This window comes from Trachinotus anak, unplaced genomic scaffold, assembly GCF_046630095.1.
Source record: "Trachinotus anak isolate AG129_WGS33_773 ecotype Australia unplaced genomic scaffold, CSIRO_AGI_Tana_v1 ptg000023l, whole genome shotgun sequence".
NCBI classification, from domain to species: Eukaryota; Metazoa; Chordata; class Actinopteri; order Carangiformes; family Carangidae; genus Trachinotus; species Trachinotus anak.
The window spans coordinates 4,974,407-4,998,797 of NW_027273874.1; the positions used below are offsets into that span (position 1 = coordinate 4,974,407).

Here is a 24,391-nt window from a genome sequence, read left to right on the forward strand (position 1 = left end):
TTGTACATTGATCTCATGTCATCTCATCTCAGTGATTATCTTGTCTTCATAATTTCAGTTTTAGTTTAATGGCCTATGTTCTTAACTGCATTTTGTAATTCATCTCTAATAGTTGGACTGATGGTTATATGTTAATGGGTACTCGCTACAACACTCTTTGACATTCCTTCACTAGCTCCAGTCCAGTCACTCACTTTGGTCACATTTTGGCTGCTGTGTCATAACTAAGCTTGACTTGGCCTTGTCAGTGACATAATAAAGTCTTTCAAATATCACACGTAGGCCATCCACTACATCAACCATTTTACATCACAAGCTTTCTGAGGCTGTTTCCACATCTTGCGCTATAAAAAGCAGTGTGACTTCACGGCCCTCACACTTCTTGAACCATGTCGGATTACGACTAATAATAGAATTTTGTCCAGCAATGAGAACAGAATAGCTTGTTGGGTATTAACCTTGTGTAAATGTTGGAATAATATATACTGACTGGTAAAGAATTTCTACCAGAGAGTCACAAGGGTAGCCTTATGAATGTGTACATAATGAGAGCAAATATATTGTTTCTGAAAATTAAAGAGCAGGAATATCATCAAGAAATTCCTTCAGCTACTGTACATATACAGTTTCTGTAATGTCTGAACAACGTAGCAAATTTTGTAGTAGAAAGATAAAAAATAGGAAGATATTCCTACATCAAATACAATACTTTACTTAAGTCCCCATATTTAGCATTTATAACCAATATGTAGGCATTTGATTAACAGCTTATAACACTAATTTGTAGTTGTAAGCTGATATAAGTGTTTATTAACGTATTTTTCAATACCTATAATTCCTTCTGTGGACATGTGTATAATATAACAGATTATGTACAGCACAGATGTATTGATATTAACTATGAAAAAAAAAGATATAAACTATGTCTTCATAGGAGAAGTGGTAACTGTTGAGAAATGCTGTGTATTAACAGTTAAAATTTCCTTATATCTGCTGTTATACAACAACATCTCTTATCTAACATCTTCAGGCCAGTTGAAAAAACTGACGGCACCATGACACTGTTTGCCAAAAGGCATGCAGAAAATGAAGCAAGGTTGTCTGAGGTCTGATGAAAAAACTTTTATCATCAACTTCTATCATCTTGGACTCATTCATTTGAAGGGGTGATGGGCTGAGTGTATGAAGTATCACAACGATAACTACAAAGTACGTTTTTGTGAGTCTTTTTCTTTCTTTCTTTCTTTAATAATTTGGCCACTGCCTCATCTGTGAATCATCCTGAATGCTGAATCATCCCTGCAAATGACTGCTGCCGTCATATTCGTTCAATTATTTGGCCTCTGCAGTTCAGCTTAATAAGAAACAGGTTAGAGTTCACAATTCAAAACCGCACTGTAATAATATTGAAAAATAACATGAGAGAGTTTTACACTATACACACGGTGAAATCTGCACGTTATCAGCAATGGCCCAAGCTCATCATGTCCTTACCGTTTGTCTAAGACACTAATCTAATCATACTTCCTTGACTTCCATAACCCCACACCACCAGTTTTTCTAGATGCTTTCACTAGTGTGATGCAATGTAAAGAATATGCTCCGATTAGCTGGAAACAGTAACCTGTGGATGTAATGTGTGTAATGTACAAAGTATCTCCGCTGCCAAACCTGTTTATCGGCTGTCTCTTTTCTCCATTTCAACAGCCTCTATTCATTAAAGAAAACTATAAGTCTTATAAGAAAACACACTTAGTATTCATAAATTATAATTTTCTTTTTCTTGTTCATTTTAATTACCTTTTACCTAATGTACACCATGTGCATTTGTAACTACAGTTTTCAATCTGTTGCTTTACTGGTGAAAAATGCTTGAAATAAATATTATTAGTGGTTATAGTTGTTGAGAACTAAATTTTATGGTATTTTTGGGATTCTACCACCATATAATTTTATCATACACTATATTACAGAAGCAGTTTAGTATATTAGTGTTGGTGATGGCATTATTAGCATTGTAGCTGTAGTTGTAGCAACAACAGTTCAACAGTTCAACAGGAGGAGGACCAGGAAGAAGCAGAGCAGAAGAATTCCTGAGCACACCTAAAGGCGACACAAACTGGCTCAAAGAGAGAAACCCTGAGGCCAAACTATTGCTTCAGGACAAACTGCTATAACATTTGCATCCAAAACCATATCCCCTGTTGGATGGAAAAAAAAGTTCAGATGAAACCTAACTACCATTTCATAACACTATCCTTGGATCCATTGAAAAAAACAAAACATGAATGACTAAATCTTGTCTCAATGTATTGAAAAGACTCATTTATGATGGAAGAAAAAAGATTACAACTGGCGTCAATGTTTCGCTTCATGTTTACAAATGTTTAAAAAAAAAAGTAATTTTATTTAAATATTGGTTAAGTTAAATGTAAACCCTGGCCATCTACCCATAAACAAAGTTTTAGTAATTAGATGTGTACTTTCTACAGATATATTCATATTTGTTTTAAGTGATAAACAGTAAAGCAGCGTCCACTTAGTTAAAATAATTTGCCATTCAGAAAGAAATAGATCATTGAGTTCAGGTTTTCACTTGACATGGAGGTCAAAATCACAGTGAGTAGGTTTAACCAAACGGTGCTATTCTTCAAGTTTAAAGCTTAGATAAAGTCATTTTAGTAAACGAAAGATCAATCAATTCTGTTAACTCAAATGACTACCATACAAATTCAGCCTGGTCTTTTCGGGCTCTCATTTGATCCTGACTTTTCTTGAGACTCGCCGCACAAAAGTAAACACCTCTCTGGTCCTTGACAACACGGATGTGCTGAAATAATTTATTTACTCTTCACAAAAGTCAACAAGTGCTGTGTGACATGCGCTTTAGAAAAATATCTTTCCACATGGACGAACTAATGTTTAGCTCTGCACACAGTTGGCAGGTTAATAAGTACACCCAGCTGAAATGAATGCAGTGTAACACAATAGCCCTGCAGTAAATACTGTGACGAAACTGCTTTAGAAAGGTGCTGATTCAACTTTATGGTCATTTCCAAGGCTGCAGTTTGTGCTGCTGTTGACCTGTGCATCATATAGACAGGTGTTTCAATTACTTTGTCCTTTATATCAGTGAGAGTTGGCTAAATAATAGAATTATGTGAATTAATTTAGTTCAACAGCAGCACAATCTACATCTGCCAACACCTCCCTAAAACAGTGTCAATACAGACTGAACCTTCATGAAGGCGGATTAATTGCAGGGCTGCTTTATTAGAGTGCATTGTTTTAGCTATTTGTACATAAGAGCCAGCTATGTGTATACTCCCATGAGAAACACTCTTTTCTTTTTTTTTTTTTTTGTAGTTACACCTTTGTTTGCGTCATTGAAGGAATTCCACTGTTACATGTGGTTAGATTTTGCTTTCAGCTATTATTAATGATGGTGACAGGATGCCAAGTCTAAATGTTAGGAAAACTGAGAGACAGAGAGAGGTTAAACAGAAAGGAAAACTCTAGAAGTTGCTGTAAGTCTGCCATCTGTCATTTGGAGTTCCTGCAGGGAAACTCAGTAAAATGTTGCAGAGCTGGATTTTTGTGGCTTCCTTATTCTTGACACCGACCTTGAGAAAACAAGACAACACTGACAACATGGTCAGGAGGTACTGTGATGAAAAGAAATGTCACACGTCACAAATCTGTGGACAGTTATTGACTACATTTTCATAGAAGCCAGTGTAACACAAATTCTTTTTCCAGCACAACTTCCATCAAACTGGAATTGTACGTATTATGTGCAAAGTTGGCCAACAAGAATTCAAAAGCAAAGTTAGTTGCATGAGCATAATGATGTTCACACATGACTCCTTTTTCCTTTTTTCATCTCTGGCACACATTTATGATGAGCAGCTAAAGTGGCCTGAAGTAGTCTGATCAAAGGTACTTGCCGATGATGACGACAATCGGCAGCGCCAGTGTCGTAACCTGTATGCACAGTCCAACATGCTGCCACGCAAACTTCCTGTGCACAGATGACGTGAAAACAAACCTTTGCTGTACCACACTCCACACAGCCCATTTATGTTGCAGTTAAAATGACAGGTTGCATATAATGATGCACTCAGAGTCCTGCTCACACTTCCACGATGGACAAGTGTGAGTCATGTGTGGGTGGCTAATAACGTCCCCACCTTTCATGCTGTGTTGAGGAATTTTATGTATAAATTTATGTGTCGATTTCGATTCAAAATATGTCTGTACGTGCTATAATCACATTTTACTTTTTTGTGTTATTGTCCTGCATGTTGCTGTTGTTGTTAGTGTAAAAGTCATTTGACTTTTACACTGATATGGACCTATGTGTCTGAAATAAAGCACTGATTCTGTAAAAATGACTTTCAAAAAGTAAAACTAAATTCATATCTCGTGGATTTGTGCTTTAATTCTGCATCAAATAATCTGACTAATGTGATTAATGTGACTTGTTCCATTGCAGTGTTTTTCTTCTGCCACAGAATCAACAGAATATAAAGTTAGACATTTTTTAAAAGACCGCTGAAATTAAAGTATAATTTCACAATTCTGAAAAAACTGCACCTTTGCATCTCACATGATATTTATCTACCACTGGACACAGAGGATCTGAAAGCCAGTGCAGAAAAACTGTTATCAACCAGCGTCTGATAAAAAAATCAACGTGTTTGAAGAACTTCTAAGAAAGAAGACATAATAAAGAAGATGGAAAGTACAACTGGTTCAAATGACCTCACCACCTGTTAACTTCTTTTTTAGCATATTCATCCAAGAGATCAGTGAAAAACTATGTAGCATTCCTACATAAACTTGGCTGCACATAGAGCCAGTTAAGCCTGTTGTCGTACGTCATGATACGCCCAACCCTTGCACAGCATGGGCATGATGGAAGTGGTGAAATAGTTGTGTTTGAATACTAGCAGTTTTGACTCCACAACTAAACCATCAGCTGACAAAACTTTATTCTGCTGCTCAGTTTAACACATTTACTGAATCGCTCTACAGCGAGGATTATTTAACCCTTGACCTTTGACCTAAGATCAATTCTTACACTAACCAGATTGTTTTTTTGTTTTTTTACCATCTCTCAAGTGTTTTGTTTTTTTTTCTTATTCATCTTAAATGTGTGTGAATAGTTATATATTAGTTTCATTTGTATATGGTGTACAAATGAAACCTCACACATTGTATTCAACACCTTCTCACATTTTTTTACCTTCATACTCTTCTGCCTAAAAACTGGACTTTATGTGCTTTTCTGCTTATCTGAGTTACCATAGCCTTTATGCCACTTATCGCAGTCTCTTGTCAAAAAGGTATTTCTGCTCACCGATATGCAGGACACTTTTGCTTTTCACGCCATTCTGAGTAAGGTAGAGACTCTTGTGTGTAAAAATCTTAGTAGCTTCAGAAAATACTGAAACAAGTGACAATTACGCCACGATCAAAGTCACTGAGATCACATTTTTTCCTCATTCTGACGTTTGATGTGAACGTTACTGAAGCTGCCGACCTGTATCTATATAATCTTATGCATTGCATTGCTGCCACATGATTGGCTGATTGGACAATTGTACAAATAAGCAGATGTAAAGGCATTCGTAGTGCTTGGTGAGTATAAATACTACATGAATGGCCTTCACTAATTTACAATTTTTTGTCACAGACTGCAGCAGTACTGTTTGGGTGGAAGAAGTAGGTAAATATTTGGTAAAAACTATTTGTATATAGTCTTAGACCTGTGGATTTAAGTAAGTGCAGTGTAAACAGACGGCTATCCTCATGTCTGCATCAATTAGGTGTCAGCAAAGGGCCTCAAAGGTTTTACAGGGAAACTAATAGATTCTGCACTGAAGCTCCTCTTCACACACATTGCCTGGTTGGGGATAGTTAGTAAAATTATTATTTTTATTGCAGATAAAAAAATTAATTTAAAAAAATGGAGCAGTGGCACGGGAACCCTCAGAAGAAATGTGGTCCTACACACAGTTCTTCAAACAGCGCTATCACTGAGTGAATTCTGGTGCTGAACTATAATTCCACCTTAACAGTAGTAAAGGCAACCCAAGGAGCTGATCTCCACCAAGGGAGATGAGAGAACCCTTTGGTATCTTGTTGATATGATCAGCACCTTTGGGAACAGGCTCAGCCCTGAGAGCGACGCGGATCAACTCTCAGCAGCCAGTTCAGTGACGGTTTAGTCACGTCACTACAGAAACTAGAAATAATAAACTCTTTGACAGTAAATTACTTTAATTAGCAATCAGATGACAAACCTGTTGGTCCAAACACCTCTAGCACATGCATTATGTTGGCTTAAAGCTTTTAATAGCAGCAATATCTTACAGGACGGATTGACATCCTTTGAGTGTGTTTGAAAATAAGCTTAAACTGATGTGCTCCTTTTAAAAAATCTGAGCTTTCTGTTTTTTTTCATTTGCTTGCAGAGCTGGAAAACCCTCAGCCATCCACTCACTGACTAAGAGTAGCTCAAATTTTTACCTTCGTCAAATCAGCCTAAATCAAAGAGATCAAAACACATTTTATTTTAAAATGCACATTCAGCACTGACTCACTTTATGATACACCACATGAATATGCGCTTAAATCCCAAGAGTGGTTTCATGAGAACAAAAAATTCTCTGCTACCATGCCAACCAAACAGGTTTGACATGGCCATGGCCGTGACTTTCATGTCACAATGTGACTCACACTCCATGCCATTGTTTATTCTTGAATCATCTGCCCTCGAAGTATTCTGCTCAATGTAGCCTTCATGGCTGTTCATTATTATCAAGCCATACAATCCAATCATTGTCACTGTTTATGTTATTTTATGTTGCACTTAAGAGAGATTTACCAAAGTGTAGGAGGTTGGGAGATATCCTGAATCAATAGGAATATTAAACAATTCAGATGTTGTAAAAACAGGTCAACAATCAAAAAAAAAATGAAGGTTAAGTTGCATTAAACTTAAAATTGAAGCACTTCAGTACAGTATTAAGCACTGAAGTTGCTGAATATTGGTGATATTACATAGAGGAGAAACCTGACATGTTGGAGGAAAATCTGGAATATTTGAAAAAAAAGTGGATTTTCCACTTCAAGACTGGGGCTCATAGAAAGGCCCGGTGGCAGAAGCCAGTTTAACAGAGAAAAGTTGGTGCCCTAAAATAAGCAGCTTTAAGGCTAGTGGCTTGAACTCACAGCTGTGTGTCTTAATCAGTGTTACAAACTTCAAACCCGAGTTAGACACCACTTTTTCTCCCACCTTATCTTTTTTTTTCAATCTAATTCTTCTGTAGCCAAAGGACATACATTTCCACAGTTTGTACACTGTACAATTACCAAATAAAAAGCACAGATTATGCCAATGTAGAGCCCTTCCTGCATCAAAGTTTACTTTTACTGGGGGTTAACACCCACTATACAATTTACACCTGCAGGGTACAGTTAGTGACACATGAATGCATAGTTGAGCTGAATGCTTTCTGGGAAAAGAAAACATTTATTATTGGTTTGTGGCAGTAGGAGCTCTTTTTTCAACATTCCTGGTATGGGTTGTAAAGCCCATGGTGGTTAAAAAGCAAACCAAAAAAAGTTTGTTGGCATGTTCCTTATGTGCATTTTTTCATAGTTCTTTGATAAAATATCAATTTACCAAAGTCCTCTCCTGTGATTACAGTTGTGTGCAATGTGCAGTCCTACCTGAATAACTGTTGTGATAGACTGATAGTTCAGAGTTGCCTGGACTTGCCTTCTCATTAATTAGGGAGGGGAAATGTTCATAAGAAACCACACAACACAATAGGAATATAGAAGCAAACACATGAGCTCGCACTGCCACTTTCAAACCAGTTTTTGGCATTGTGTTAACCGGTCTCATGACAGGTTTCACAAACCGACCACATGCCACTTAATACATGCACGCACTCACACACAATTGTATGTTGCCTGCTTTCTGCATATTGTTACCCCTCACAACAAAAAAATCTGCGATTTTTCTAAGACTGCGCAGAGAGGGCACGGATACAGGTGTTTCAAACAGATCACCAATTTATTAAAAATACATACCTAAATGAGCACTCCAGTAAAATCTATGAAAAAGTTTCTAATACTGCACAAGTCTCTCACTTACACTTAATTTCTATTACTTTGATTGAAACTTAAATCTGCTTTGAGAATTGGCCTAAAAAGAGAATGTGACTCTTAAGGAGCAATCAAAGTTACAAAGACCAATCAGAATGACTGAAAACCTAATGACTTCAAATGGCCCATCTGTCCACTCATATTCACAGAGATTCATTAAGTATTACAGTACAGTCATTATAAAAACAAAGATGACGACAAAGATGTGAAATATTACATGAAATAAGACAACCATCCAGGAAGACAGTTAACATAGAGCTTCCTTATCACAGAAATCACGTTAGTTACAGGCTATGTGAGCCATCAAGGAAGTAAGGCATTTAGAAAATAAACTCACGCAGACAGGGTCAAATGTGCAGTGACATTGCAAAATTCATGCGTGGTTTCCATCACACCCTTAAACCCCTGTTCCACACCCCACCCTCAGGAAACATCATCCATGATGTCAGAGGTTTTGGGTCCTGATGCCTTGACTCTTCCCACCCCCTTTAGTTTAAATAGTGACACAGAGGGAACAGGTGTCACATCTTAACCTGGGAGCCTAAGAACATCACTACCTGTAAACCACACCTGAGAATATAAGTACGCAGACCTGTGCATCCTTTGGCTGATTAACCCAGTTTCACACTGCTTTTGAAATGAAGACAACAAGATCTACAGGTAGGCTAAAACAATCTCTATGCAAGATATTAATACAGTATGTATTCTTAAATGACTTCTGTAGGAATACCATATAGTTTACATGTAATCAATTCAATATATGTTTCTCTATGTTTATTCAACATTTGTAATTATTTGTTCCTGAAGGTTTTCTTTTCTATTTATTTTCAAAAATAAATCAAACAAAATAATTGTATAAAATCTATAAATCGTATGAATGGCAATTATAGTTTTTAGACACTTTCATTATTAATAGCAACTTCAGGATATAATAAGTATTTTCATATAATTAAGTAAACAATATGAATCGTGTAATTTCATATTTATATCTTATTTCCTAAATTATAATTTGAATCTTTCTCAATTAACAGCATTCACAAAAAACACTGTAAGCTAATTCACAGATTAGATGTGCTTTCCTGCATTAATGTAAATACATTCTTGTTAAATATTATTGGTTTACATACTGACCAGTTTTATTACAGTAAATCCTCACCTTAATGATATAGCACAACATCCTGGTCTTGAGATTACACAGTTCGCAGAACTTATTGTCATAAATAAGTATAAGCAAATAAAATAAAGTAAATAGGCATTACTTCTTTCACCATAACAAACTCCGAGACTAAACAGTTTTTACAGCTTTCGTGCTGGAATTTGATAAGATAAAGTCAGTCAAAATTTCTAACCAACGCACCTTGTTTTAAGTCTAGCATGCATTGCATTAAGTCAGCTCTGCATCATGTCACATTAATTCAAATGAGCCTGTTGCTGTGCGTAACCTGTGGGTGTGGCATAGCAGTTCATCAGGTGTTGTAGGAGGAAGCTTTACCTTCGGTGACTGCTAAAACCAAACTATGTGTGACTATGATGGCGACAAAACCAGGGTACCGCCCCTCCCCTATACAGTAATGGTTCATAATTTTTGACTATTAAATATGGTTTTTCTTTAGTATATTCTCCTCCACAACACACAATATGTTCTCTGAGCTTAACTGATACAATCTCTATTGCCACACAACTATCTATAGCTGAAGTGTCTCATTATATTGTTTCACTGAATAATTTCACCCACCTTACTCCAGGCATGGACAAGAGACTGCTCCTCACCATCCTGTTTGTGATGCAGTCCTGCATGTTTATGAACACCTATGGTCAAACAACAACTGTAGCACCAACCATGACAACTGCAACAACCATGTCGACAACAACTGCAGCACCAACCACGACTACAACTGCAGCACCAACCACGACAACGACTGCAGCACCAACTATGACAACGACTGCAGCACCAACCACAACAACAACCGCAACAACCATGTCGACAACAACTGCAGCACCAACCACAACAACGACTGCAGCACCAACCACAACAACGACTGCAGTACCAACCACGACAACGACTGGAGCACCAACCTCAACAACAACTGCAACAACCATGTCGACAACAACTGGAGAACCAACCACAACAACAACTGCAAAAACCATGTCGACAACAACTGGGGAACCAACCACGACAACAACTGCAACAACCATGTCGACAACAACTGGGGAACCAACCACGACAACAACTGCAATAACCATGTCGACAACAACTGGGGAACCAACCACGACAACAACTGCAATAACCATGTCGACAACAACTGGAGAACCAACCACGACAACAAATGCAACAACCATGTCGACAGAAAATGCAACAATGAACATGACAACCACACCACCAGTAACAACAGCTCCCCCACTGACTCCTAACACCACAGTGGTAGCTCTTGAGGTGAGTGATGCCACAAATAGAAAAAACAGAACTCGATGAAGTAAAGTCACTTTTACTGATGGCATTTAATAGATGTGTGGACTCTGATCATATGACTCGGTGCCTAAAGGGCTTAAAACATAAAGATTAGAACTTGCTCAGGACCAGTTGGTCTTGACTCTGGACTTTAATGTCATGACTTGTGACTTACTAACCTTAAAAACAATGACTTTTTTCCCATCTCTGGAGTTCAACTATTTGGAAGTGCACATTACTTAAATCTTTCTCATCTTCCTTGCAGACGCCTGTTTCTAGGGATGGGTGTGGGACCGAGCAGCTCTGTGCAGCTGAGCCCTCTGACTGCAACCCCTCCACAACAGGATCATGTTTTTTTCTCGCTGCCAAACAGCAGAGCGGTGGAAATTTTGAATTTAGCCTCTCAGGAGAGTCCGAGGGCTACATTGCTGCCACCCTGTCACTTGACGCAACACTGGTACGTCAAGTTCTTACACTAGATCAAAGATGAAAGTACCATCAAGTCTAAACATGAGCCAATCACATAGTTTGTTTAAAGTCATCTGTGTAAACTTTTTATTTTTCTGGTTTTGCACCACAGGGAGATAACGACACAACCTACGTCTGTGCAAACAACAACGGTGTTGTCCAATTCTTTAGCACTGTCCTCGACAATGGGACGCTGGTTCAGAGAGAGGTGAGTTCTACCCGTCTCAGAGAAGTGATGTGGGAAGAGCTGGGTGGGGGTATATTTATTAGTCTGTTGGAGCCCATGTTCCCTGCAGTCTACCATGATGTTTATGCTACCTACGCACACACACACACACACACACAAATAATCTAATGTCATCTAACACTGTGCTATAATTTACAAATCTGTGTAAAATATTGATATGAGCTGGCAGCTGATCAGATTTCTTTATGAACCTGCTTTCTATGTCAGTACTTCCAATGTAATTTTCTTTTGGTTCGTCAAGTCAAATACTGATCAGAGACTTAACATTTAAAGGTCCCACATTTTGCATTTTTCTTGTGTTTGATTTGAAGTGTTGATTTCTATAAGAAGATATGTATATGGTTTTAAGAACCAAAATCATTTCAATGTAGTTTTACATCCCCTCTCTCAGGCTTCTCCCTGGAACTCTAGTAACGACAGGTTGGGCTCAGAGCCTCTCCTCTGATTGGCTGACTGTTTCCTGAGTGACCAAAAAAAAATATAGCAAATTTCACGTAGACACTCATAGAAACCAAATCCTGCAAGGTTGGATGGTGGGTTTAGGTGGGCTGGGCCTGCAGCATGGCTGAGGGTGGTGGCTGCTTTGTTGTGACATCACAAAATTACAGAAGTCCTGACAGCTCATTTTAACGCTCAGTTTCTGAATATGGGCTGTGTGCACTTCTCTGTCGACTGAGCGCTTTGATACTTTCACAGTATTAATATAGAACCTAGACCTACTTTATAATCAAGAAAGACATGGAAATCTGAATTTATACAATAGGGGATCTTTAATGGTTCAATCACTATGCACAAAATGCCACACATGCCCCTTTTGAACCTGCTGCTCAAGCAATATCAAGGCAAACATTAATTCAAACCATCGCCACTTGCAGCTGTATAAATATTGGTAACAATAACAGACCACTGAATACTCATTGCCTTTGCATCATCTGTAAAACTTTCTTTGCAGCTGAACGTGAACTCTGTGAGGGGCAGAGTCAATGGAACAACAATCCAGTGTACATTTGCTGCCACTGTACCCAGCCGAAGAGTTAGAACAACAGGTTTCGCAGTCTCAATTTCCACTGGAGCTTTCAACAGCAGTAAGTTAACATATTAAAGATACACATTCACACATACACACACACACACACATCATATGAACTTTCATGAGTCAACTGAGATCCACTTTTGCAGAGACGATCACAGATAACATATTAATATTCTCCCAAGCAACAAAAAACAAATCAGTGATTTTTCTGTCTTTTGCTTGTTCTCTCAGCTTCTGGTGCACTGGGAAGCCCCATGCCCCAATTTAGGGGCGATGTTGCAGACCTGGCAAATCCTAATGCCACCATCAATAACAGCATTTCCAATACAACTACAACAACTGCAACACCAACCATGACAACAAATGCAGCAACCATGTCAACAGAAAATGCAACAATGATCATGACAACTACAGCACCAGTAACAACAGCTCCCCCACTGACTCCTAACATCACAGTCGGAGCTCTTGAGGTGAGTGACAGAAAAAAACAGAACATAATGAGTTATAACAGAACACAACTGGACTAAGTAAAGTCAGTTTTATTTTACTTGACTCAGGACCAGTTGGTCTTGACTCTGGACTTTAATGTCATGACTTGTGACTTACTAACCTTAAAAACAATGACTTTTTTCCCATCTCTGGAGTTCAACTATTTGGAAGTGCACATTACTTAAATCTTTCTCATCTTCCTTGCAGACGCCTGTTTCTAGGGATGGATGTGGGACCGAGCAGCTCTGTGCAGCTGAGCCCTCTGACTGCAACCCCTCCGCAACAGGATCATGTTTTTTTCTTGCTGCCAAACAGCAGAGCGGTGGAAATTTTGAATTTAGCCTCTCAGGAGAGTCCGAGGGCTACATTGCTGCCACCCTGTCACTTGACGCAACACTGGTACGTCAAGTTCTTACACTAGATCAAAGATGAAAGTACCATCAAGTCTAAACATGAGCCAATCACATAGTTTGTTTAAAGTCATCTGTGTAAACTTTTTATTTTTCTGGTTTTGCACCACAGGGAGATAACGACACAACCTACGTCTGTGCAAACAACAACGGTGTTGTCCAATTCTTTAGCACTGTCCTCGACAATGGGACGCTGGTTCAGAGAGAGGTGAGTTCTACCCGTCTCAGAGAAGTGATGTGGGAAGAGCTGGGTGAGGGTATATTTATTAGTCTGTTGGAGCCCATGTTCCCTGCAGTCTACCATGATGTTTATGCTACCTACGCACACACACACACACACACACACACACACACACACACACAAATAATCTAATGTCATCTAACACTGTGCTATAATTTACAAATTTGTGTAAAATATTGATATGAGCTGGCAGCTGATCAGATTTCATTATGAACCTGCTTTCTATGTCAGTACTTCCAATGTAATTTTCTTTTGGTTCGTCAAGTCAAATACTGATCAGAGACTTAACATTTAAAGGTCCCACATTTTGCATTTTTCTTGTGTTTGATTTGAAGTGTTGATTTCTATAAGAAAATATGTATGTGGTTTTAAGAACCAAAATCATTTCAATGTAGTTTTACATCCCCTCTCTCAGGCTTCTCCCTGGAACTCTAGTAACGACAGGTCGGGCTCAGAGCCTCTCCTCTGATTGGCTGACTGTTTCCTGAGTGACCAAAAAAAATATAGCAAATTTCACGTAGACACTCATAGAAACCAAATCCTGCAAGGTTGGATGGTGGGTTTAGGTGGGCTGGGCCTGCAGCATGGCTGAGGGTGGTGGTTGCTTTGTTGTGACATCACAAAATTACAGAAGTCCTGACAGCTCATTTTAAGGTTCAGTTTCTGAATATGGGCTGTGTGCACTTCTCTGTCGACTGAGCGCTTTGATACTTTCACAGTATTAATATAGAACCTAGACCTGCTTTATAATCAAGAAAGACATGGAAATCTGAATTTATACAATAGGGGATCTTTAATGGTTCAATCACTATGCACAAAATGCCACACATGCCCCTTTTGAACCTGCTGCTCAAGCAATATCAAGGCAAACATTAATTCAAACCATCGCCACTTGCAGGTGTATAAATATTGGTTACAATAACACACCACTGAATACTCATTGCCTTTGTGTCATCTGTAAAACTTTCTTTGCAGCTGAACGTGAACTCTGTGAGGGGCAGAGTCAATGGAACAACAATCCAGTGTACATTTGCTGCCACTGTACCCAGCCGAAGAGTTAGAACAACAGATCTTTCAATCCAAATTTCCAATGGAACTTTCAACAGCGGTAAGTTAAGATATTAAAGATACACATTCACACATATACACACACAGACATATGCACTTCCAAGAGTCAACTGAGATCCACTTTCACAGAGACTATCACAGATAACATATTAATATTCTCTCAAGGAACAAAAAACAAATCAGTGATTTTTCTGTCTTTTGCTTGTTCTCTCAGCTTCTGGTGCACTGGGAAGCCCCGAGCCCCGATTTAGGGGCAATGTTGCAGACCTGGCAAATCCTAATGCCACCATCACCAATCAACTCAACTCCAACTCCGCCAATGCTACCACAGCCACCCCCGCTACCACTGATCACGCCATCACGTTCCAGCAATCACTGACGCAGGGTAAGCATAAGAGATAAGTGGTTATTGTTGTTTATAGCAGTTCCACAATAGTTTTCAGCTATGTCCTTTATCAATGAGCATACGCAGTCTAGCCATATCCAAGATTTTGACCTAGTCTTGTTAGATAGATAACTGAAGTATTAGTATCTTCTTTAGAGGTTTTTGTACAGTGTTTAATAATTGTTCTTCTGTTCTCCCATCCTCCCCTACAGTTCTGCTGATCTCTGTGGGTGTGCTGAGCCTGGCCATGCTATGAGAAAAATGAAACCCCCACGAGTCAAGACCAGAAAACCATAACTTCCCAATTTATACATATATGTACTACTCAATACAAGCTCTACAGAGTCCATCACAGATTATTAGGATCAGCTGAATTTTGTATCAACTCACCGAAGATAAAAGTAGAAGGTGTTGATGGAGGGTGGTCACTCTTCCAAAGCCCACTGCCTGTTTTCACATTAGTTAAAGAGTCTAAAAACAAACAAGGGAATACATTTTGAAGTTATTTATTTAATGTTATATGTAATCCATTTTGTTTTGTAATAGTAGGACTGCTGGATTTTTATCCCATGAGATACTAAATTGCAGGCAAATACACTGACTCCCTGCCCCAGATGTAAATGAATCTGTGAAATGAGAAGCCCTATTAAAATTAGAACTGTTCAGAGTAATCAAACATCAGTTCCAAATCAAGTTAACCAGTGGCTTCTGGCAGCATCATGCTTTTTACAAATTTTGGGTTTGGGGTCCAGTTACCTGTAAAGCCCTCAGTTACCTCTGTCCTGATGTCTACCAATGAAGCCATCAAATTGTTTTGTTGTGTCTGCTGATACCCACAGGACATGCAAAGAAACAATGTTGTTCTCCTCTCCCATCACTCATGCCATAAAATGGCAGCTGTGTGCTTTTTGTATAATGGTCTTGTTATTATCATCATATTGTTGTTGTTGTTGTTGTTGTTGTTGTTGTGTTATTTTCTTTTATGTTTATGTATGTACTGTCGATGATTCAATAACTTTTAAGATGAAGCCTTCATTGGCTGATATTTTCACATGTGCTTGTATGCAATTACACATGCAAATGAGCCATTGCACACAAAAAATGCTACATATGATACCAAATATTGGTGATTTTGCACAGTGCGTAATGATTGAGTTTTTATTAAAACTATTTTGAAATAAATATCTTGCGCAAACTGGTGATGTGAAAGTACTCCTATTGTTGATGGACAGAAAAAGAGTAAATAGTTGTGTCACTCTGGGCTCCATGTTCTAGGAAGACTCTCTTAAGGTTCAGTCATACATTGATACAAGTACACCTAGTTGGCAGTTTATAAGGAACACCTAGCTAATTAAACTAAATGCAGTCTAATACAACAGTCCAGCAATAAACCCTCCTTCATGAGGGCTATAATGATGCAGTTTGTGTTGAAAATGCGTTAAAGTGTGAATTCAACTGTATAATGATTGTATTTCAACATATACTAAACATTATAACCTTAATGAAGGCAGGATTTATTGCAGGACTGTTGTATTAGACTAGATTAGCTTTAGCTGGGTGTTCCCAATAAACTGACTGAATATTTAGCAAACATTGGTCATATCTTAACCTGCTCGGCTCAATAGGTTTAATTAATATTAAGCAACGTTAGCCACCTTAGTTGCTGTTAACACATACATAAACGCTCTTCTGTTATGCTGGTGAAAAGACATTTAGAGTGAAACTATGTGAAATTTGGTTAAAAAATATAAGTTAACATATGTAATTTAAACATTAATGTCGCACATTTGTAAAGGTGATGCCGGCCGCAGTTGGTCCTTTTCATGTAAGCTAGATAACTCCATATGTCAGACAGCGGTTTAGATTTGAAAATTAATTAAAAATACAAACCAAACAGGTCATTTTAAGACACTTACTGCGGTTTTTCAGATACTTTCGAATATATAAATACAATATTGTATATTTCTAAAACGTCTTGGGAAATAATTGTTTTCCCACATACAATGTGATAAAACTTTTGTATATTGTACCACAAGACAATACAAGGAGCAATGATTTCAGAGTTCACAGGGACAGTTATTGTCAAATATGTGTCTAAAGCTTAGCATAAATAAAATCACTGTAACCACAATTTTTTTTTAAGTCTGCATATTAGTTAGTTGATTTCCTAACAAGTTTTTTGTTTGTGAAAGTAAATATAGAGAAACCCTCCATGCAGGGAGTTGGCAGATTTTTATTTATTATATTTTCTGTTTTTTTACATCCTTCAATATGGGAGTTAAATTTGTTCTGTTTTAACACCACACACTCCAACTGACACAGAATAAATTTTGATGTCTAAAATGCTCAGCCTTTCCATTCATGCCCAAATTTAAACAGGCTACTGTTAAGTTGATAAAGCTATTATATTATTTTCATAATAGGCAATAATAAGATATTTGTTACACTCTTGGAATTATTACACTTTAAAAGCATCTTTTTATGGCAGCTTAAAATGATAGGAGGTCATTCAATAAACAGTATTTTTTAACAAGATTTAATTTTAAGAAGGCGACACTCAGCAACAATCAGCTTTAAGTCTATTTTCATGTCATGGAAATTATATACTGGATGGTGTTGCATACAATATTACTCAATTAAAGTCCATTAAATATTGAAGAAAATTTAGTCTCCATCCTCCATCACTTATCTGAGTTTTGGGGATGTATTTGTTAAGGACAATTTAAATAATTTGATAGTGCTGAATATAATTGCATGGTAAGACAAAAAGCAATTTATGGAAACAGTGCAAATGACAAGTAGTAAAGAAATGATGACATGTGGGCAAATTGTTTGGAGTGGAATTAATTGCTGTAAAATGGAATAACAAAACGCAGAGGCAAGATTTGTTTACAACCAACAGATGTCCATGTGTCCAACTTCGAACAAATTTTTATTTATTTAACAAAATAGGCACATTTCCCCATGATGTCTCCTTCCTTCAGATTTGGGATAAGTTCATCAAGAAAGGGTACGTCAGCACACGTTGTCCAGTGTGCAGACACAGAGGGTCGCTTCATCAATGTGACCAGTCCAGGATCTTTTAAAATTTTGATACTGTATGAAACAGATGTGCAGCCTATGCTTCTCTGGCAGGTATGGCCATGAAACTATATGTCTGATAGATGGTTATTAAACTAAAAAAAAGTGCCAATACTGTTGGCTTCTGAAAGTGTTGCTATCTCTTAAGTCAGACAGAGATAAAAGCAACACGTATGACTTATACTATAAAGCTGACTATACCAAACAAAATGATACTATGTCTTGATCAAATGTGGATCAATTCCAGTGACTCATTGGCTGCATGGCCATGGTGCTCACACTCTCTGGCTTTCAATGTTTTCATTGTGGAAACAAAACTCCCCTGACGACCGAAATTTCAAGTCAAGCCTGTTTTAAAAAAAACAAACAACGAAAAAAACATATCAAACAGTGCCAGAAGTTATCACTTCTTGTCCTCCTGTTTCTCCCCCTTTCTCCCACCATGAGCATGCTGCTGTGTGGCAGGACTGTGATGGTGGTGGGGGAGAGGTTTTGCTGGTCAGATACTCTGCTCTACTGTAGATGTCACCTCTGGGACCTGCCTAGCCTTTGCAGCCTGGAAGAGCAGAGCTGGGATCGTGCACTCTACACTGACATTGATATTTACTTGTATGAATGAGCAAGTAGGTGCTCAGTGTTAACCTGTGTGAACAAGTTAACCTGACATAACAAGTTGACTATTTTTTTTTTTAGCCCTTATGACCTTGTGGATTGAAACCCTCTGTTAAACACAGAAGTGCAACTGCAACATATAGACTGTCAAAGGCTGAGTATGGATATTGTCTTGAGTCTTTGGCAAAATCATGTAGTTTCTTCAAGATTAAAAAATGTGAGAAGGTGGACTCAAGATAAAGGCCAATGTTCCTTGAACAGAGTGATCTTTCTCTTTTTGTGAAGTTAGAAAGATGCCAGACTCCTTTAATGGTATCAGCTACTGTTTGGATGGCCTTTTTTTTTTTTTTTTTTTTTTTTGGATATCTGCTGTGGTACACCATGTTTATCTTTTGGTTGCTCCCATATTGTGAATGTACTGCATTGGACTCACACATGCACACAAGTAACTTAAATGTAAAATTAAAATAAATGTAAAATAAATTCATAATTCATCTTTGTTATACTTACTGTGCAAAGGTATAAACTTACATTATTTGATTATGCATCCCTCAATATTGTATGTTTTCTTTATCAGGTAATTTAGAAAGTATAAGATACAGCTATAAGATTTACATGTCGCTTTTAAGTTCCTAGGCTGAATATATCATTATTATTTTTAAGCTGGTGGGAAAAGACCTCGGAGCTGAACTATCAATAGCAATGTTCAACACATCAAAACAAATCAAATTAGCATTAACACAACACCAAATGTGATATAGTTACATATTTAGTTTGTAATTGTCTGACTGACCTTGAGGCAGAAAAGAATGGAGCAGTTTCCATATTCCGCTAGTGCAGGGCAGTGTAAATTCAGCTGTCTGATAGAACTGAGTACAGTTAATTGTGAATGATCGAACAGAGCAAATAATTATGGAGATAATGATCAGTTATGGGCACAAGAATGTTGAACTGTGAAGGAATCCACAGAAGGAGCAGTTACACTTAATGAAATTACAAGGTAACTTATAGTAGGTGTGTCACAATCCTGTGGGTTTGCAAGTGTCACCAATTATTGTTATCACAACGCTTAATAATATAAGCTGAAAGTGGAGGATGGATGAACACACCCAAGGGCAGGGCTGGATGGAGAGTTATGTTGTTCTTCTTGTCCGTCTTGCCAGGTTACTTTGCCAAGTGTGTGGATTGAGCCTCTATCAAACTGTGCAATCATTTTTGAAAAAAATTCTATTCTATTTCTTAATTCTTTCACATAAACAAACAATATAACATTTAGTAGGAGTCAGATGCTTTTGAAGCCCAAGATGCCACTTTGTGTTTGTAATTTCACAGTTGATGGGCGTTTTTTTTTTTTTCCATACACCTCACCCACACTTTTTTGTGATCACTCTTTTTTTATATTTTTGATAAGCAATCAGATAAAAGATATAGTCTTGTAGTCATGTAGACTAGTTGCTCCATTGTTCTCTGTACCTGAGTCAGAAACAAGTGGGTATTTTACTAAACAATATTGTAGAGATTTATCTATTGTATTTATTTATTCATTTCCAATAATTGACAAAATAAATAAACAACTTAATAAAGAGATCTCCTAATATTTCAACTCACTGCCCCCCTCTAGTTTTTCATTATTGCAGTATGACACATTGAACACAGGGAGGCACTGTTGAGCTATTGCAGTGGACGTTCTGAATTGACTCTGTTCCCTCACTCAGAGCAGTTTGCACACCAACCATAAATGTTAAATTTAGCAATGCTATAGCAACCAATGTGGCACCATTATGGGGCAATGAAGCTATAAAAGAAACTGTGAGTCATTGCAACTCAAAACTGAAATGTGGCTTTATGTTTATACATGGGGAAAGAGTAAGCTCTCCATCACCGTGATATAAACATTTCTCCACTGCAAATTTACTGAATGCCATTAACACATGACTCACAATGGTAGCAGTGTAAAGAAAATTAAAAAAACATTATTTTATGTTCTTTAAGAAGTGATGCAAGTCCTTTGCTGGCAAAATGATACATATTATGCAAAGTTTCTCCTCTCAGATAGAAATTCCAAGTGGCCTATTACATTGTTTCAAAAGGCTCTATAACTATGGAAATGCTTGTTACTGAGTGAACTCAAACACAGGATCTCAAATTTAACTTTTAATTTGAAATAATATTCTCAGACACTTTAGCTCCTATGAAAAATGATCCTTTCATCGATCAGAATATTGGGGATTAACATGAGAGGACACTTAAATTTATGAAGCCATACAACTTGGCAAACATATTTTTACACATGACATTCAGCATATTTATCATGGGGAGTACTACTTAGCAAGTGAAAACAGAAAACCCTAATCCTGGGTTTAGGATGGTACCCATTTTAAAAGAATTGTGTGTTACAAACTGGGGTACAGGGTAGGGTAACGCTTCATTCCATTTTCCTCGGAAGTCAGAAGTCGGAGCTGGGAATGACGTCACACTGTAGCTACAAGTTGGACATTTGTTATTTTTGTTGTTTGCTTGTTGCTGTTATTGTTAGCAATACCAATTTGTGATAATGCATTACGCTGTATTTTACACATATAACCACCATAGCGACATGTCCACATATAGAAGTTGGACAGTACGACTGATTTACTGACACACAAATGAGGCAGAAGTCCTATTAAATACTTAAGCAGAAGCTTTCACTTCTGTTGCTGTGCGGGGTAGCCATCTTGGATTTCGAGGTCAGGGTTGGTGATGTTCTTCCAACTTTCGGAGTTGAAAATCTGACTTCAGGGGGCATTCCAGTTAACTGCTCAGAAATTCCAACTTTCCAGTTCAAAAGGGAAGTTGGAATTTCTGTGTTGGTTGGGTTGCGCTGTGGGAAAAGTAGGATCCAAAGTTTTTGGAGCTTGACTCATACTAGGGACTAAAAGTTGGAATACCTGCTGCATCAATTTTGACTTATTCATTTTTTAAATATGTCTTTTGTAACTCCCAATGTTGAGGTAGTGCAAAACTGAAGTAGCCCTTTAACGCTTTCAGACGGGTGGCAAAAGGACATTTATGTGACTCAGGATAATGCGCTTCTTTGAGGCTGCTAACAACCTCCACAATGTTCTGTTGCACTAAAAAAAAAAAACATTCTGCAAAAAACAAAATGAACTATTTGTGAATGTAACTTGGCATGCGTTGGTAAGGGTTGCCATTTTGGAGCATTGCCTACATTCACACAACATGTGCAGAGCCACTTTGGCATCTATTATTTGAGTGTTCTCTCTGATTGCCCCCAACGCTTTTTCATTGAGCTAAAATAGCGATAGACTTAATTATCTCACACTGAGAATAAAGATCACGCAATTTCACCAAAAGCCCAACAATAAAACATCACAGATGTTTTTGCAATTACGCCTGGGTGGGGCAACGACGTTTCATTGTCTATTCATTTAAGTTACTCTGGGGGGGGGGGGGGGGGGGGCAAAAAATGGAAAGTTTGAGTGCAGCGGGACTGTGGCGCTCTTGTTAGGTGAGGAGGGGAGGGAGGGAGGGAGGTGGGAGTGCGTGGGACCGCCGGATAGAGGAGGAAAGAAAATCTGCTTGGACATTCCCAGGCTGGGAAACATAGCGGACAGTGGGGAAGGGAAGCGAGGAGGACTGTTTTTACCCCGCTGATATCCCAGAAAAAGAGAGATTTGAACGGGGAGGGGGGAGAAATCACATAGAGGAGGTCATGGGGGCTGTTTGGTTCTAACCACGGAGAGAAAGTTTGTGCGGAGAATGCGGAGAGGAAGCGAGTCCAGGAAAGGAGCTGAGGACTATGTAGGAATTCCTGACTGAAGTCATGGTAAGTCCCCCCCCCCCCCCCCCCTTTTTTTTTTTTTTTTAAAGCGAGTGAGAAGTCAAGTTTGCGTGGAAAATGCTTTTAAAGTTATCTGACTTTGCTAATGAGGAAGTTACTGTTACTGTTTAGGCTCTGGCCATGTAACGCAGAACATTTCCAAACTTTCCCAGGGAATCAGTCCTATGAGAGGCTGATATCATCGGGCTTATCTGCTTTTGATCTGTTGCAACGGGACATTTTTATTTATTTATTTATTTTTTTGTCTTAAATTTAAATATGCACATATACATTCATCTTTAAATGGGAGTAAATTTACGTTTTACTTAACACCCAGACTTACATGTGCTTCCAAAACCCAAAACAGCATCACTTTCATGCTTCTCATAAAGACATGCATTTGATTTGGGAAGAACTTCAGTCAGCAGTTACAGGTCTCGGTTTATATCTCACAAAGCTGTCAAATCCCAGTGGCAGCAAATTATAATGACATGATTTAACTTGTGTGACGTTAGTGATTTTTTTTGCGGTTGCTTTGCAGAAGAGATCGGGAGCTTTACTGAGGAAAAAGAGCTCTCTGTTGCATCTCCTGGGATTTTGTTTACCATCCCCACCCACTTATGGTCTGATCAGTGACATGCAGAGGCAGAGAGACTGGAAGATGGCAGACACATGCACACGTATGAGAACTAAGGATATGAATTAAATGAAGAAAGAAAAAAAAAATGAATAAAGAAAGATTTAGGTTATATTCCCACTTCTGCGTGTTGGGCAGGGTGGAGCACTTTGGCAGGGAGAGGAAGAGCAGAGGCGAAGAGAAAGAGAGAACTAGAGTGGGAAAGAGCAGAATAAAAGAGGAGGGTAGGGTTACTTTTTATTTTAGGAGACTTGGACGGCAGCAACAGTGGTTTCGGTGATGCCGCATTTTCCACATTGGACCTGGGAGAAAAGGGGAAGGGAAAAAAAAAAAAGAGAGCAGGAACAAGGGATGGCATGGACTTCAGGGAAGGAAGAACATGTGTGGTACAGTTTCATCTTCCTCAGTGCCCAACAGGGAAAGTTTGAGATTGAAAACAGTAACAGATGTACACAGAAGAGCACATGTAGTCACAGCAAAGTCACAAGCGCGTAGAAACTGAATTCTTTCCACAACACCGGGCTCATAAAAGTAAATTTAACACTTAATAACAGCGCTGTGTAAAGTGTATAAACCAACAAACAACTGTCCAAACAACATGTTTAAAAAAAAATAATAAAAGCACAACACGAATGAATGTGTGCATATATAGTCTCTATGAGACGAATATGGCTGCTAACACATGCACATAGGTGTTAAAATGCATCAGCAGGCTGTTCTGCACACACTCAGAGTCATACAGTCACACACACGTAACACTGTTCCGTTGCCAAGAATATGTGGCTGAGTGTGTTTCCATCCCCTCTGTCTGGTGTGCTGTGCTTTTGAAACTCTAATGAGATGTACCAGTCCCTGACCAAAAAAAAAAAAAAAAAAAGTCTGCTGAAAGTTAGAGCAGTGTTTGTTTTAAACTGCTTGGAGTACCAAGCGGGTGGAGATAACAGCACTAGAACAATCCAGACAGGATCAGTGATGTTGTCAATCTCAGGCTCTATCTTCAAGTGAGTTTCCTGTGATTGTCAAGACCCTATTGCATGCAGACCGAGGATGACTACTTTTTAATGCGGCGATTTGTTGCTCATGGCCGTTTCTTTAACATCTTTAGGAGGAAAAGGAGCTTGAATATAACATGAGCCAAACTGCGAGAAACATTTCTCCAAATAAATGCTAAAGCAACTATTTGCGAACATGTTGACAACACCAGTTTCACAAGGTGATAAAATGTCATAAAATGCTGTGTTTACAACTTGCTAATTCTGGTTTGAAGTGA

The 24,391-nt window shown here is 38.3% G+C and overlaps 2 protein-coding genes across 3 annotated transcripts in view; both read left to right on the plus strand.

The window, feature by feature from the left end:
* The first annotated feature begins 8,682 nt into the window (after nt 1-8,682).
* On the plus strand, nt 8,683-16,166 carry LOC139607098 (uncharacterized). Its single transcript, XM_071459717.1, has 11 exons — nt 8,683-8,841; nt 9,927-10,615; nt 10,896-11,087; nt 11,211-11,306; nt 12,298-12,430; nt 12,610-12,848; nt 13,075-13,266; nt 13,390-13,485; nt 14,494-14,626; nt 14,801-14,971; nt 15,184-16,166. Exons 1-11 carry the CDS (start codon nt 8,820-8,822, stop codon nt 15,225-15,227), a joined length of 2,007 nt encoding a protein of 668 aa, XP_071315818.1. The 5' UTR covers nt 8,683-8,819; the 3' UTR covers nt 15,228-16,166.
* Nucleotides 16,167-22,216: 6,050 nt separating this feature from the next.
* The window catches only part of arhgef40 (Rho guanine nucleotide exchange factor (GEF) 40), a 38,893-nt gene continuing 36,718 nt past the window's right edge, over nt 22,217-24,391 (plus strand). Inside the window, exon 1 of one of the 2 annotated variants that reach the window (XM_071459117.1) lies at nt 22,217-22,490. Coding sequence is in view for 1 of the 2 variants with exons in the window: in XM_071459118.1 (XP_071315219.1) it covers nt 22,488-22,490 (3 nt within the window). In the remaining variant the exon portion in view is untranslated. The remainder of the gene's footprint in view (nt 22,491-24,391) is intronic. The other variant, XM_071459118.1, reaches the window with a different exon arrangement.

Excerpts from the sequence above, each read along its gene's own strand:
- LOC139607098 (XM_071459717.1), top strand. The coding sequence starts at position 8,820 with ATGAAGACAACAAGATCTACAG. Across the intron at positions 8,842-9,926 it reads GAAGACAACAAGATCTACAG|GCATGGACAAGAGACTGCTC; the intron begins GTAGGCTAAAAC and ends ACCTTACTCCAG. Across the intron at positions 13,267-13,389 it reads TGTCACTTGACGCAACACTG|GGAGATAACGACACAACCTA; the intron begins GTACGTCAAGTT and ends TTTGCACCACAG.